Source organism: Pagrus major, chromosome 1, assembly GCF_040436345.1.
Source record: "Pagrus major chromosome 1, Pma_NU_1.0".
NCBI lineage: Eukaryota > Metazoa > Chordata > Actinopteri > Spariformes > Sparidae > Pagrus > Pagrus major.
Window position 1 is genome coordinate 15,688,163 of NC_133215.1, and position 15,076 is coordinate 15,703,238.

General features: G+C 36.8%; 2 protein-coding genes and 1 non-coding gene across 4 annotated transcripts; 1 reads left to right on the forward strand and 2 right to left on the reverse strand.

The window, feature by feature from the left end:
* Positions 1 to 1,708: 1,708 nt before the first annotated feature.
* dnaja1 (DnaJ heat shock protein family (Hsp40) member A1) lies at positions 1,709 to 9,788 on the reverse strand. Its single transcript, XM_073466291.1, has 9 exons — positions 9,678 to 9,788; positions 7,742 to 7,893; positions 7,109 to 7,301; positions 5,780 to 5,884; positions 5,298 to 5,525; positions 5,077 to 5,191; positions 4,700 to 4,815; positions 3,997 to 4,097; positions 1,709 to 3,598 (listed from the first exon to the last, which is right to left on the reverse strand). The coding sequence occupies exons 2-9, from the start codon at positions 7,871 to 7,873 to the stop codon at positions 3,371 to 3,373; spliced, it is 1,218 nt and encodes a 405-aa protein (XP_073322392.1). The 5' UTR covers positions 7,874 to 7,893; positions 9,678 to 9,788; the 3' UTR covers positions 1,709 to 3,370.
* Positions 9,789 to 9,823: 35 nt separating this feature from the next.
* On the forward strand, positions 9,824 to 13,116 carry aptx (aprataxin). Of its 2 annotated transcripts, none has more exons than XM_073466304.1 (7): positions 9,824 to 10,006; positions 10,796 to 10,842; positions 10,999 to 11,286; positions 11,426 to 11,485; positions 11,588 to 11,814; positions 12,634 to 12,737; positions 12,824 to 13,116. In XM_073466304.1, the coding sequence occupies exons 1-7, from the start codon at positions 9,877 to 9,879 to the stop codon at positions 12,976 to 12,978; spliced, it is 1,011 nt and encodes a 336-aa protein (XP_073322405.1). In that variant the 5' UTR covers positions 9,824 to 9,876; the 3' UTR covers positions 12,979 to 13,116. The 2 variants fall into 2 exon arrangements, with proteins under 2 accessions (XP_073322405.1, XP_073322413.1); XM_073466312.1 differs by having other exon boundaries at positions 10,999 to 11,277.
* A 1,096-nt stretch (positions 13,117 to 14,212) lies between these two features.
* On the reverse strand, positions 14,213 to 14,286 carry trnai-aau (transfer RNA isoleucine (anticodon AAU)). The gene has a single exon. It is a non-coding gene; the product is annotated as a tRNA-Ile (tRNA).
* Between the last annotated feature and the right edge of the window lie 790 nt (positions 14,287 to 15,076).

Genomic DNA, 15,076 nt, shown 5'->3' on the forward strand with positions numbered 1-15,076 from the left:
GATGGTGAACTGTCGTGAAAATATTTATAATTAACACCGCCTCTTGTTTGGGCATAAACAAACAATATCAGGTATATACTTGTTCAGCTTTGGTTTGTAATAATACTTTTGTAACTTTGATTCAATGATTATGATTCAGATGTAATGATTCTGTTTTGTCCTCTTCGTCCCCTGCATGCTACCTCAGTGCACTGTCTAAATGTGGCTCTATAATAATTTTAGTACTCCCTAAAAATATGCATGATGACTAAAGTTAAACCTCAGTGGAGCTCCAGTGACACATTCTGTATCCTGTGTGTATAAAGTAAGTGTATTTTAACGTGGTCACATTATTGTTAGTTTGTTGCACTGACTGTAATAAATGTTCTTGTGCATCAGTAGGACGCGTATGCCTGCAAGAAAGAGAACTATTTATTATTTGTACTGCAGTATCTGGTTCTACCTATCACCTGTCATCCATATATCACTGTTGCAAAATGATGTTAAGACATTACACTCTATTTTCTATATTCATTATGTTGTATATATTGCCAGTCATGTCATACATGATTATCAATAAAATTCAAAAACCTTTACAGTTGCCGGTGTTTGTGTGCTATTATACAGTAAGTAACAGCATTGTTCTCTATGGAAGCATAGCCACACCAGAAAAACAAAAATGGCTCACCATCACATTATATTTTGAAGACTATGTCTGTAACTAACAATTTAAAAAAAAATATTGATTCATCTAAAATGACTGATTGTTGGTCAACAAACAATGTCCAAAAGTGATGTTTTCAAAGTATTATTTTTGTCCAACCAACAGTCCAAAACCCAAAGATCATCGGCATACAACAACACCATGGTAAGAAGTTAAGATGGTGGACAGTTCTCTCATGAGTTTTCACGTAGTTACATCTCATGTTCTCCATCTATGAGCACAGGACTCTGTGTTCCAGGACCATCTCAGGCTCAGGAACACTTTCTTCCCCTCAGCTGTCACCTTGATGAGCTCTGCACCTCAGTGATACCTCCTACTCACTCACTGCTGCACATACACTAACTTGTACTATATACTGTATGTACTCACATTGTCTCGGTGGTGGCTGGTGACTCAAAAATGTGGGGAGGACAGGAGGGAAAAAAAACACAGTGTCTTGTTATTTTACAGTAGTAGTAGCTAGAAAAATTATTTCATAAATGATAGTGAGATTTGGTAATCTTTAGTTTCAAACAATAACTGTTGCATCCCTCCTGCCTCTCAGTGGACCAGCTTCATATACATACTATTTTATACATCTGCCCATACTGTATGTATCTGACTAAAACCAGTAAAAATTCACATTTAGAGGCTGGGAACAGGGATATGTTTGGCAGTTTTGCTTCAAAAATTACTGACAGGTTAACCGATTATCAAATAGTTGCCTGTTAATTTTCGACTAATCATTTCAGCTCTGGCGTAGATTATTTGTCGAATGTCCCATGGCATGGCTGAAAGCCATTTTTTTACATTTGAGATAATTAAAATTATCTTTAGTACAAAATAAAAGGCTGCTTAACATTAAAATCAGATTGTTTACGAAAGAAAAGGTAGAGGTTGCAGCCATCATCGGGAGCAGGTAAAACCAAAAATGCTTCCATCGTCATCTGTAACTCTACTCTTAAATGTTTTAAAATATCAGTGCTTAGAAAAATAAACATCAATCACACAAAGTAATTCTACAACTTACAGAGACCATAAAACGGAATTTAATTAGAAAACATGAGCATGAACAAGTAGATCATTGGTCCTAACACGCATACAGTCAAATTAAGAACTTGACGACACTTAATTGAGCTGAACTTCGAGTTGAGTTCCCCTGACATTATGAGTACCCATAACTTTGCATCAAGAACAGTTGTCCATTCAAGGGATCTCACTTCTGGTGAGCATAGTTGTGTTTTTTTTTCTTCTTTTTTTCTCACAATAACCAAAGGCAAAGTCACCACAGAAAGAAACATAGCATCAAGTTAAAGTCATGATAAGGCCTTCAAACAGGCAGACACTTCAATGAGGTATCAGGTGTGGCGATTTTAAGTCCCTCCATAACCTCCCACCGACCCATTTGGCATTTAACAATTCTGAAATATGAGGCATGACAAAGACACCATTAATAGCTTGTGGGCCAACACGAGCAAAAACCCATCAACAAGTTTATCTTGCAAATTGATTAAAATTTGTAATTGAAATTCTAAATAAAGCAAATCTAAATTATTCTAATGATTTTAAAATCACATACCTGAAATAATCGATTCAACCTTTAAAACAACATCCTAGACATAAGCCACTCTGTTTGTGTATAACTTGGGTGCAGCTTGGCACTTTTTAAAGAGAGGGAAAGCATCAAGGCAGTAGGGGCCTGTTACAACAAGCAGGTTTACCGATTTCTCTAAATACCTTTAAATAAAACCCCAAACCGTATTAAGACAGAATGATAAAATCATGTTAAGTTCTTCTAAACCCTCCCTGATCTGTTAACTGTACTAAAATAAAGTGCCTTCTTACTCATCTTTGACCTTTTGCCCATATCAGACTGTGCTGTATATACATTAAATGTTCCACATGAGGTGTCCAAAACATAATGAAATGTGCGGCATCACCACAGAAAACTGCTTGCAGCAACATATTAAACTAAATATAAATATTAGTTTGAATACTCTACAATTTAGTGGCTTGAACCTATGTACTGCCACGCCTGCATCATTATTACCTTTTGTCACATTTTATGATTGTTTAAGACTGTCTAGAAAATAGCCCTTGAAAGGGTAAAACAGCAGAAATGTTTAAACTCAAGTCTAAATGCACAAGCCTCTCCACGCCTATCTGAACACTAGGTCTTCACACACACGCACAACATATTGAACAAGTCACCAACAAGTGGTCCACAACAACAGCTGATTTAGTAACACTATAAAAAAGGTTATTTTCATATTAACATTGGCATCCGTTTTAGTGTTACTGCATGTAAAAGCAGGCAGTCTTTGCTTAGACAAAGAAGTTTTTCTTTCTTCTGAAGCCCCTGTAGAAGCAGCCCTCTCATCTCTCATCACAGTGTGACTGGAAAAATAAAAAACAAAATCTTGCAAAAAAAAAAAAAAAAAGTCCCAAAGATGACAAGGCATCCCATTCACCCAGATCCAAGTTTAGTCCTGTAACTTAAAAGTTAATCCGTCCAAAATGTATTAGAATAAATCGGGAGGGTGTTGGGACACAGTTCTATGATTCAGCTTGAAAGAAGAAAAAAAAAAAAGAGTAGTAATTAAATAAAAAAGTGCACAAAATTCAAAATAAAGGTGCTTTAAGAGATGAGGGTATGGGCCTCTGGTGTAAGAACAGGTCAGATGTTATTTAAGACGTCTGACACTGAACACCCCCAGTGCAGTCGTCTTCATCCATGTAGTAGTACTGATGGTTGCTTCTTCTTCTGTTCTCAAAGTCACACTCCTCCAAGTTGGCGTAGATGTACAGGTCTTCATCCATCCTGTCCGGCTGCTCTGCCTCCAGCTTTCCTGGGAGGTAGCGCTCCAGCTCCTTCAGCTTCTGCTCGGGGAGGAAGTTGGGTTGTGGGAACACCACCTAAAAGAAACACACGGATTTCAACAACCATTAAACAATTCAGCACCCTGCAGTGTGACCGTGTCAGTGTAACAATTTGATAACCATGTGCAAAAGTGCTGACGTCTATTTGTTTGTTGCCATTTTCAAAGACAAAACATAACAGGCGATTTAACACATTTTACATTACAAAGACTCAGACAGAGAAGAGGGCATAGGTGCAAGGCAGAGGTTGATACGGTGCTGACATTATTGAATGGGTATTTTTGTGCATTTGTGTGTGAGGCCGATGTAGATATTTTTTCCTTTTACAGAGGGGAAAGTGTGTGCATAGTAAAAATAGAATAGATAAGTGAAAGGGAATGAAAAAAAAAACAAAACAAACATTAAAAAGGAGCGGATACTGAAAACTGTCTTACCGAGAAGTGAATAATAAGGCGTCCCTTCTCAAACGGCCTGCGATGCATGGGCATCCCCTCATTCAAGACGCACTTTGTGTCTCCAGGTTTGATCAATTCCCCTAAAATATGATGAAAAACATAGGTCATCTTAGTGAAATGGAGAACTGAAAATTAAATTCTACATCCTCTTGTCGTTTGAAATTATCTGGCCAATGCCCGGTAAAAATCTAAGGACTTGGGTTATCGTTTATTTATTAATTAAAAAATTGCTAGTTTTTTATAAACTTAGCACCTTAAAATAAATGCAAGCCATTTGTTTTCTGGTAATAAATTAAGTCTAAAACAAATACTACTAACAAATACATTTTATTGTATTTATATAAATATAATATTGGCTCTATTCTCTCTTCGTAACACACTGGACCATAATATACTTTGTTTCTCAAATCATATGCAAAAAAAACATTGACTAGTAAAACAATTCTTGGCCAGTGTCTGTTCACCAGGACGTGCTGGGTCAAACATTTTTAAATGTAAAACAAATGCTTTGCATTTCATATCTTCCAAAGGAGAGGTTGGAGAGGCTTGCCCCTCAACTTACTGACGGTCAATATAAATCATCTAATAACACTGACAAGGACGCCAACAGGCATTTAGTCTGAATGCCAACTAAACATTTGACATTTTAAGATGTAGCTGTGCAGTTAATAACTTGGTTTACCTGGATGTGAGATGATGAGGAGAGTTCTGTCGTCCAGTGTCTCAATGGGCTTTTTGAAACCACACAGAGCCTCGACCAGTTGCAACTCCATTGACCTGACCAGGTCTTCTCCTCTCCTGAGGACAAGAGTAAGAACAAGAAAATCAGAGGTGATTTAATAAAATATAATACTTCTAGTTAAAATTCAATCAGCAGGGTGCAAAGTCAAATAAGACTGTGAGTATTAATTTAAATTTTTATTGCCCTCTAGTGACCAGAATCGGTGCTTCTACTTTAGCTCATGTACCACTTAAATTTCCAGTGAAAGACTTTATATTCACCATATATACTGTATATGTTGTCTAAAGATACTTGATAACAGAAAACATATTTATTACCGGGTGAAATGTGGATGTTCTCGCTGGTCCAAGACGATGATGATGTCACCTGGCTCTATTCCCGGCTCCTGGTCTCCCTCTCCATGGAAAACAATCTTCTGGCCATCTCTCATTCCTGTAGCAGGCAAGTGAACCGGTGATTAATGGACAATATTTGGTATTCTGGTTCAGTCTTCACCCAGTCACACATGCATTTAGATAAACTCTCCAGTCGCTCTCACCTTTGTCAATGTGGACCTCCAAAATCTTCTTCTGCCGCAGGATCTTTCTGCCTCCGCATCCTTTGCAGCGGTCCTTGTGGCTGATTCTCTGTCCTTGGCCCTGACAGCTGTGGCATACCGTGGACACTTGCTGCACCATACCTGGTACTAGCTGGTGCATGCGGACCTGCATGCCTGTGCCATGGCAAGTCATGCACATCTGCGCAGCTCCTTTCCGACTCCCACGACCTGCCAAGAATAATCAACGGTCAGCACTTCGTTAACAAAGATAGAAGCTATTTTTGTTTTATGTTTGGCTTCTTGTATAAAACTGTGGGTGCACGGACTGGATAACATTTACAAGACAGATTAATTTTGTTATGGGACAAAGAGCCTTTTCATGACCTGTGTGTGCTGAAAAGCCTGCTCGGATTACTTAACAAGTCCAGTGACGGACGCTAACAAGAGCATGTAAAAAATAACTCGCATAGCAAAACACGTACCTTCACATCTCTCACAAATAATGTTCTTCTGGAGAGCAAGTTTTCTTGTAGCTCCGTTATAAAGATCTTCCAACGTCACTGAAATCTGATGAACAATGTTCTTACCTGAGGTGAGACAAATCAGAGATTTTAATAGTACTGTTTCTTGGAATAAAGTTGGAAACCAATACACATGTGTGATTCCTTTTTATATCACTGTCATTTCATATTACATACTATACATGTTGAAATAAACAAGCCTAAACTTCTGCTACTAAATCTTAAATCACAACAAAAAAAATGTGGAAGCTGGAAGATGACACTGGGCTGTAGACGGGTATCAGCTATGTGTTTACTTCTTTACTTGAGGCTCAGAATAGTTTTCCTTTCTAGCCAAACTGCAAAGTCACAAATAAGACACTTGATGTACAGCCAGAGAAAACATGATCTCTCATACATTTATCAAGCTTGTTCAACAGTCTTGTATGTGTGTTGGCTTTAATGTGTTTGCTAACAAACACCAGCTGCAGCAGGAATGAGGAGCCAATTCATTGCAGCATGAAAAAATCATGTTTTGCTCTCTGCAGGGAGAACATGAAACTGACAGGCCCGTGTCAAACATGATGCACAGCAGAGCTTACGACCAAACTCATACAAGATCTTTGAGTGCGACACTGCTGTTGATAGTCAAGTTAAACAAAAAACAAAAAACAAAAAAAATAACCCCAAAGAAAAACAAAATGATAGTACAATATCAAACAATATTGGTTTTATTTTCACAGTCCTTAACTATGAATAAACATTTGGCATAAGGTTTCCTTAGATTTGATTTCAACAACAGAGACCAAGAAATTTACTGGGCAGGACAAATTTACAGTTGAAAAATAAACTTGTAAATAATAATGGCACAGTTTCAAAACATTTCATTTCTGTACTTTTATTTCTTGCCATTTATCGGTTGATAACAATATATTGATATCTGCAAAGAGCTAATATCAGGGGCTTTAGAAGAGCAGCACTGATTACTCAATTATTGGTAATTTTCTCAAGGTTCTCAAGTGTGAGACTTTTCTGCTTTTCTTGGTCTTATATTACAATATATTACATGTTTGTTGTTTGGACTGTTGCTCAGCAATTACAAGACACATACTAATCAAAAAGGAAGTAACAGATAGATGCAGCCCTATTGCCACAACTAAATGTTCAAAACAAGCAACTTCCTCGTCAACAGAACTCTCGCTCTTTCTTTATGTAACTTTGGCCTCAAAACTTTCAAATCATAAATATAAACACTTTACAAACCTCACACATCATTTCAGTTTAGGGATTATTTCTCTAATATTTCCGTACCTTTTCTCTCTCTGTGCATCCGACTGCCGCCACCAAAAAACAGGTCAAAGATATCCATAGGTGAGGCAAAGCCCCCACTGCCTCCACCACCACCAGTTCCTCCTTCCTTTATAGCCTTTTCACCTCCACGGTCATAGACCTCTCTCTTCTTGGCATCTGACAGCACCTCATACGCCTGTGAGATCTGCTTGAACTACAAAGAGAAGAAACAAAAACACATACTTGTTTAAGAAGGGTCAAAAAGCAAAATCTGGCTGTAAAGCTCCTTAAAAAAGTGTTTAACTCTTTCACATTATGTGCCAAATAACGACTCCATTCAAGTATTAATTTTATATCACTTATACAAATGAAACTGTAGATAAAAAAGAGCAATGAAAATCGATTAAACAAAAACTACTCATACCCCGTTTCATCCGACCCATTATATAATTTAATTCAGTAATATCTGATAGATAGATTTTAGCCTGGATTTTAAGCTGTTGAATATTATTAAAATTGTAATCTGACAATAAATACAATCCATTTAATCTGTTCAGAAAATTTCTGTCACACAATGTGCTATTCCAAAGGAAAATTAAATACACTTGCTAATGTTGTGAGTGAATGTTTATGAGTGTAATGAAAGGAACTCACCTTCTCTCCCTCTGTTGGATTTTTGTCAGGGTGATATTTCAAGGCTAGTTTGCGATAGGCTCTTTTCAGTTCGTCAGGAGTTGCACTGGGTTTCACACCCAATGTGTCATAGAAGCCTGTTTCTTTAACCATGTTTGTCTTTGACAGATAACCTTGGAAAAGTAAAAAAAAAATGTAAAACACATCAGTATTTACTAGCAGTCTCTAAACTAAGAGAGATGATTTAAATGAAATTTAATGTGTTGCTAAGTGATTATGAATATAATGTGTCACTGTCACAACAGAAAATAGAGCAAATTAAATCCAAAAATAAAGCGTATCATCATGTGGCTTAACTGTGAGAGCAGTCTTTATCTTGTTGGTTGTGTAAATGTTAGACATGGGACATTGTTTCATTTGAAAATAGACTTGATTTAGACAGGAAAAAAAAACAGAGCCCTCCATTAAATATGATTGTAACACACTTACAATCTTATCGCATTTTATGTTGATATTTTTTGGATTCTGATGTGTTTTTCCAATGGCAATCTTATGATCTTTTCCTTCATGTCAGTCTTTTACTACAGCAGCTTACACAAGTTGAACTGGAACTCCGTCAGCATTCGCTAACGTCAAGATTTGTTCCAGTGGATTGCTTCTATGTAATAAAACTGAGTCTGAGTAAGACTTTACATATTTGCGGTCTAGGTGTTTCAGGTGAACTCATGGAAGCCACTGTCATACATGTGCGGTCACGTCAGTGGCTTCGCAGATGACAGGTTCAAGGAACCAATGAAATATATTATAGGTTCTTGATCAGGTTCAGGAAGAGTGACATACTCTGCTTAGTATGCAGGTTATAAGGCAAACATGCTCTTTGACCCCACCCCTCCACGTCAGAATGCTGACAGAGAACTGAAACTGAAAACCACTGTTACTGGATAGAAACTATCAGCATTAAAAACAAACTGTCTGTTAAAAAAAAGGACGAAGATATTAAGATTGTCACCGAAAGACACATCAGAGTAAAATGAGATAACAAGATTGTAAGTGCAATCATCAATCATCTTGATCTTGCAATCATCTTATTCATTAGAAGCTTTGATTTTTTTTCAAAGTGTTGAAAGGAAAAGTCCTCATTATGCACAATGGCCAGATTTAACGTCACATTTATTAAATATTTGTTATCAGCATGTTATTCCTGATTCATTACCATCTTATCAATCAGCATCTGAATGTTGACAAGGCAGAGCTACTAACTAGTGTTGGGTACTTTCATCTATGACAAGTCATATTTTATAAAACTAATTAAATACTCGTCTTTGTGTACAGCTTTGTTCCGAAATGTAACTAGTATTTATTACTGTCAGATAAATATAACGTTAAAAGTAGCTAATATTTCCCTCTGTAGAAGTGTAAACCAGAACAAAATAAGAAATACGCAAGTAAAGTACAAATACTTTAAGTATTTGAGTTACTGTACTTAGCTAGATTCCAACACAGTTCATCTCTTTAATTTTACTTTATCTGGTTTATTTAATATTTGGACCATGACACTGGCATGAAATGTAACATGTACACTGTAGACACGGGGAAATAATCATACAAAGAGGTTCAAATGTAATATTTGTTAACGTAACACGCCTTGTCTATTTTGTTTACTTGTGTTAATTACATACAAACACGAAGTAAATCACCACCACCGGCCTATTCTTGGTTGACACGAGGATGCTAATATGTTAGCAACTACCTGTTACCCTGCTCATGATGAAAACAGTAAGGTTTCGATTCTACGAGGCCCTACGTACTTTAGCTAGCGTTACTTAGCTAAACCACTGCTAGCCCGGCTAGTGCTAACACGCTAGCTAGGATGTTTTTTTTTTTAACGTTAAGCTAAAAAATTAAATATGCCACAGGTACAAACAAAACATGTACAGTTGAATTATCAGTTTCTTACCTTATATGAAGATAATATGCTGAAGTTCAGAGCAAAACCTCGGCTCACTCTTCCAGAATCTTCTAACCCGCCTCTACCAGGGGCAAAAACCTGCTACAGTGACGTCAATCTCCTGCGACGAGGAGTCAACCAAAACAAAAGCGTGGGCTGCAACAGTTTTGCAGTTCTGTTGGTTAAAATAGCCTCATAACATGATAAAATGCCAATTTGCTGGCTTATCAGCGAGGAGGGCAATCATAAACCCATTCGTCTGCCTCACCTACAGACAGTTGTCCTGGGTCGAGGTCCAGAAACGACTATTAAAGACAAAAAATGCTCTCGGCAGCAAGGTAATATAACGATACTTCTCTGTTTCGTACACTGGCTGCGTTAGCACAGTAGCCTCCAACGTCAAGAAGGGAACATATAAGAAAAAGTCACAAAAGTTTATATAAAGTTTTATTTAAATACCCAGTTACGTATAATAACATAACGTTAAAAACGGATTTTTATATGATGTTTGTTGGAAAAGCCTTTAAAAGAAAATGGTGACCAAAAGAAAGGGAACAATGGAGATCATCATATAAACTGCTTGTAAAAGAAAATGAATGAACAGTGAACATTAAGTTAATATACTATATATTATTTATCTTATGTCTATGTACATCCAGTCTGATTTAAAATCACAATCTGGCCAGAAGCAGAAGTTATTTTCATATATTGCACACATTTTATACTTTACACTTCGATGTATACTGTATTTATTTCATACAAATCTCAAGATACTTTTTTTTTAAACTTAGCCTGTTTTATGTGTTGTTAAGGAATTCAAACCTTACATTAGAGCAGCTGCAGTTCAGTCTATTAACAAAATCCTTATTATATACATACCATATTTGTCTGTAATGATTATCATTATGATTGGTCTAAATTACAAATCCCTCTGGTAGTTAATTTTATCATATTGTTGTTCAATGTTCCCATGTTGCTTAAACTGTCATGGACTATTCTTTTTTTTTATCTGTGTTCGAATATCTTTTTTATTTATTTTGTTTTTTAACAATCTTAAAGTAAAATAAAATCTTAAAGTGTTTAAACACGTGCTTTAACCTGTGCTAATGTTATCCCTTCTCAACCAGTTGAACTGAAAGCAGAATGCAACAAAGGTTATGTCAAAGTTAAACAGGTAAGAAACATAAAGAACATTGATTTAAATAATTGCAATCTAATCTGCTATTGAACTGAAGAATTACTCTGTTAAGCCTCCCTGCAGTAATGATCACTGAATGTCCGACCACTGTTTTTTTGTGACACTGTCTCATCTCCTGTCTTAATTCCAAAGCTGGGCCTGAACCCCACCTCCGTAGACTCTGTGGTGGTGGGGAAGGACAATGAGGTCAAAATGAAGCCAGGACAGCAGCTTCATATTGTCAATCAGCTCTACTCATACACTGTACAGTTCAAGGAGGATCCCAGCGGGGACCGCGTCAGCATCAAAAGACCACGAGAACCGGCTTCAGAGGACAGAGAGAGCCACAGAGAGGCTTCGAGTATGAAAGCAGCCAAACAGACAGAAAAGGTGTCTGTGTCAGTCAGCCCTGGAGAAACAGCAAAACCCAGTGTAAGAGATGTAAGAAAAAGGGGTTGCACGTATTTAAGATGTTGTTTTTATGAATTCCACATGTTTTTCTCTTGTATGGATTTTCTTTAGAGCTGGTATGAGTATTATTTTATCAGATAAAAAACATGTCACCTTAAATTTGTTGCAGGAAAATGTTGGACATTGGAGCCAAGGTCTCAAGGCCTCAATGCAAGACCCAAAAATGCAGGTAGCTGTTGAAAAAAAGGAAAGACAGTTGGTGTGATGCTTGATCTGAATCATGGATGTGTGACTGAGAATTAAAAAAAAATCATTGTCTCCTTTTTTCTAGGTGTACAAGGATGATAAAGTAGTCGTAATCAAAGATAAATACCCTAAAGCTCGCTACCACTGGCTTGTCCTCCCGTGGCAGTCCATTTCCAGCCTGAAGGCCTTACGTGAGGAGCACTGTGACCTGCTGAAACACATGCAGGAAGTCGGCAACCAGATGGTTCAGCAGTGTCCAGATGCTAGCTCGCTACATTTCCGCTCAGGGTACCACGCCATCCCCAGTATGAGGTAAGTAATCACTGTCTGGATGGTCCAACTTTTATATATAGCAAAATAAAGTCAAAGGTCCTTTGATTGAAACTTGTGTACTCATTATTTTCCACCTCGCGGGTACATCTGTACCTGTCTCGTATTTATTTCTTCTTTAAAATGGTTTCTTTTTTTTTAAATTTGTGTTCAAAGGTTTTATTCTGTATTTTCTTCTTGCTATTAATGGATTGTATAAGAAACTTTAAAAATTATTTGTGTAGGAAATATGCTATAAAACACACTTGTCTTGTTCTACCATACACAGTACAGCCAAATAAAGTCACATACTGTAGCTTGAGAAGCAAACTGAAAAACGTCTACCCAGAGCTCAACACTGCCTCATTCTTGTCTGTGTTGTATTTTGCAACTTTGAACTTTACATTTTACAACTGTTGATTAATGGTGAGGGTTATAGGCGCAATAATAAATCAGAGAAAATGTAGTGACAGGAAAAATCACATTTTTATTATTTTCTTCCTTGATTGCAGATTGAAAATAAAGACATTAAAGTACACAAGACATGGTGTGCAAAATAGCAAACCAGTTTTGGATCATTCACCTTAGACATAATTCAGAAGCCATGTGTTGATTGTGTACCAGTCTAAAACTTAAAAAAAAAAATCTTTTAGAAATGGTTGGCAGCAATGTAAAGTATACACAATTTATAATAAATTGATTGGTAAATGCAAATAAACTCTGGCAGTATGACACAAATTCAAGCCTGTTCGTCAGGAGGATCAACATTTATTTGATGTAGATACACAAGTAATAACAATTTACATGTATGTTTGTTTCCAGTCATGTTCACCTCCATGTGATCAGCCAAGACTTTGACTCTCCTTGTTTAAAGAACAAAAAGCACTGGAACTCATTCACAACGGACTATTTCATCGAGTCTCAAGGTGAGAGCAAACTTCATGTTTTTTGTCATACAAAGTGTCTCTTACTGCTAATTTGTAGTTTTCGTTCTCTTTTTTCTTATCTGCAGATGTCATTGAGATGCTTGAAAGAAATGGAAGCGTCAGCGTCAAAGAAGGAACCAGTGAGTTGTTGAAACTACCTCTCCGTTGTCACGTGTGTCGCAGAGAGCTTCCCACAATACCAGCTCTGAAGGAACACCTCAAGTCTCACTTTCCCAGCTAAGAAAGTGACCTCAAAGTGGATACTACAGATGTTTATGGGTTCAACATAGGACTGTAGCGTGTTGGGCATTATTTTTGCCCGTTAATTCTGATTTCTGAATTCATGAAACTGGTTTCAATAAAGATTTAAATAATGTGACCGAAACACAATGTTCGTTTATCTTTAGCTGCATTTTCAGCTTGTTGTTTGTTGGTAGATTTAAGAGGAGGGTCACCGTGCAGATGCAACTTTGATTTAATTTTTTGGGGGGGGAAATTGTCACATTGCATCTATTGTTCCAACAGTATCAAGCATGATTTAATATGTTGTATTAAATGTTTTCTAAAAACTAAATACTGATTTATTTTTCATTGAAAATTCTTGAATATCTTCCCTGACAGTACAATACCGGTGTTTCCTTTAGCCTACCTTTGACCCAGTAATATGTGTATATATTTTTTAGCTTGTATGGAAGACTATGGAAGATTATTGTGATGCTTTTATTTGTTGCAGCTGTTTGAGCTCTGTGCTGTAGCAAAACTACAGCAACAAAAGAGCCACCTGTCTTGATAAAATTGCCTTCATCAAATAGTTGTCAGTCAATAGTCAAAGAGCTGCAGGTGGCAACAACAAAACTTGTGTTATTACGTCTGGAACCATTAGTTAGTGGGATTACTGAGTTTGAAGATCATCCATCTTGTTCTGTTTTGCTGTCAGATATGATGCTTTGAAAAACAAAATAGTATTTAAGACATTTACAAGTGTTGGACTGCCAAAGATTTACAGAGGTTGAATCTGTCTATAATGTTACGAGGAGGAAAGAGAGTAACCCCTGTACACCCATAGTCCACCCACACTATTAGCATTACTTATTGGACTGGACTGTGTGGGTGTTTACATTTCCCTAATGTTTTGTTATGTTAGGATGGTGCAACTTGAACTTTATCATTTTTATGACATTACGTAATTCCCAGTATATTTCTGTTTAATTTTAAGTAGAGGAGAGTGGTCTAATCATCCAGAATAAGGGAAAACACCAGGGAGGGTATCCAGGTATCAGTAAACACTGCAGCAAGAGCTGCTGACTTTGTCGCCATCTAGTGTTTTCTTTGGTTTTTGTATTTTTTATAAATATATAAGCAGACCTACATAAGTAAAGCTCTAGAAATTGATTTTTAACATTATGTTCCTGCATGAAGTGTTCCATGTTAAACTCAGGTGTGGCACGTTACTTCACAAAAAGAAAAGATGGTGATGGCCCGTACGGGGATCGAACCCGCGACCTTGGCGTTATTAGCACCACGCTCTAACCAACTGAGCTAACCGGCCATATCTGTAGGATATAGAAGTAGGTAAATATTACACCCAAGTTAACATGGTGTTCTCTCTTCCTGCAGAAGTCAGCGCATCAATACCACAGTACTGCATTCATTCGTTATATCAAGAGCTTTCCTGCAGGCTATATGACATTATTGGATTAATATTGCAGACGCAAACACAGAGCTAATTTGAACTACTTCAATGTTGGGAAGTGTCTATGACAAATCATACTTCAGAGGCTGGTCACATGCTTTCTATATATAATCTTAATCTGCAAAAGTACAGGTAACTAGTGAATGCAGCGGAGTAAAATGTGCAATATGTCCCACTAAAGTGAGAAATTAGAATTTAAGTAAAGTACAAGCACTTGAATCTTTTTAAATTATTATATATTACTATATCCTGTGTTGTACAAATTTACTTCCCAATTTTTTAAAGGAATTTTTACATTTTTCTGGTTGTTTTTATACATTTTAAAACAAGCCCCCATTCACTTCAGTTGTGTAGGAGAATGCTGCACACTGTTTTGCTGTGAAGCTCCAGAAATGTTTTGTGGACTTTGAAACTTCACCCAAATTTCTATCGGCACAGAGGTGAGTAGATGACTGAATTATCCTTTAAGTACTTAAGTAGGTGTACTTGATATACTTTCCACTACTGCCTTTGTCTGAATGATTATTTAAAAACACACAGGCACCCAATATCATGGTTATAGTATTTGTTTATTATTACCAAAACAGTGTAAATGCTGAGGCTATATTCATCACAGTAATAATCACACACACACACACACAAAAAA

Coding starts and splice junctions, on each gene's coding strand:
- aptx (XM_073466304.1), top strand. CDS start 9,877: ATGCCAATTTGCTGGCTTATCAGCGAGGAGGGCAATCATAAACCCATT. Junction 11,287..11,425: donor CAAAACCCAGTGTAAGAGAT/GTAAGAAAAAGG, acceptor AATTTGTTGCAG/GAAAATGTTGGACATTGGAG. Junction 11,486..11,587: donor TGCAAGACCCAAAAATGCAG/GTAGCTGTTGAA, acceptor CCTTTTTTCTAG/GTGTACAAGGATGATAAAGT.
- dnaja1 (XM_073466291.1), bottom strand. CDS start 7,873: ATGGTTAAAGAAACAGGCTTCTATGACACATTGGGTGTGAAACCCAGT. Junction 5,885..7,108: donor GATGCACAGAGAGAGAAAAG/GTACGGAAATAT, acceptor GTCTCACCTCAG/GTAAGAACATTGTTCATCAG. Junction 5,192..5,297: donor GGAGGTCCACATTGACAAAG/GTGAGAGCGACT, acceptor TGCCTGCTACAG/GAATGAGAGATGGCCAGAAG.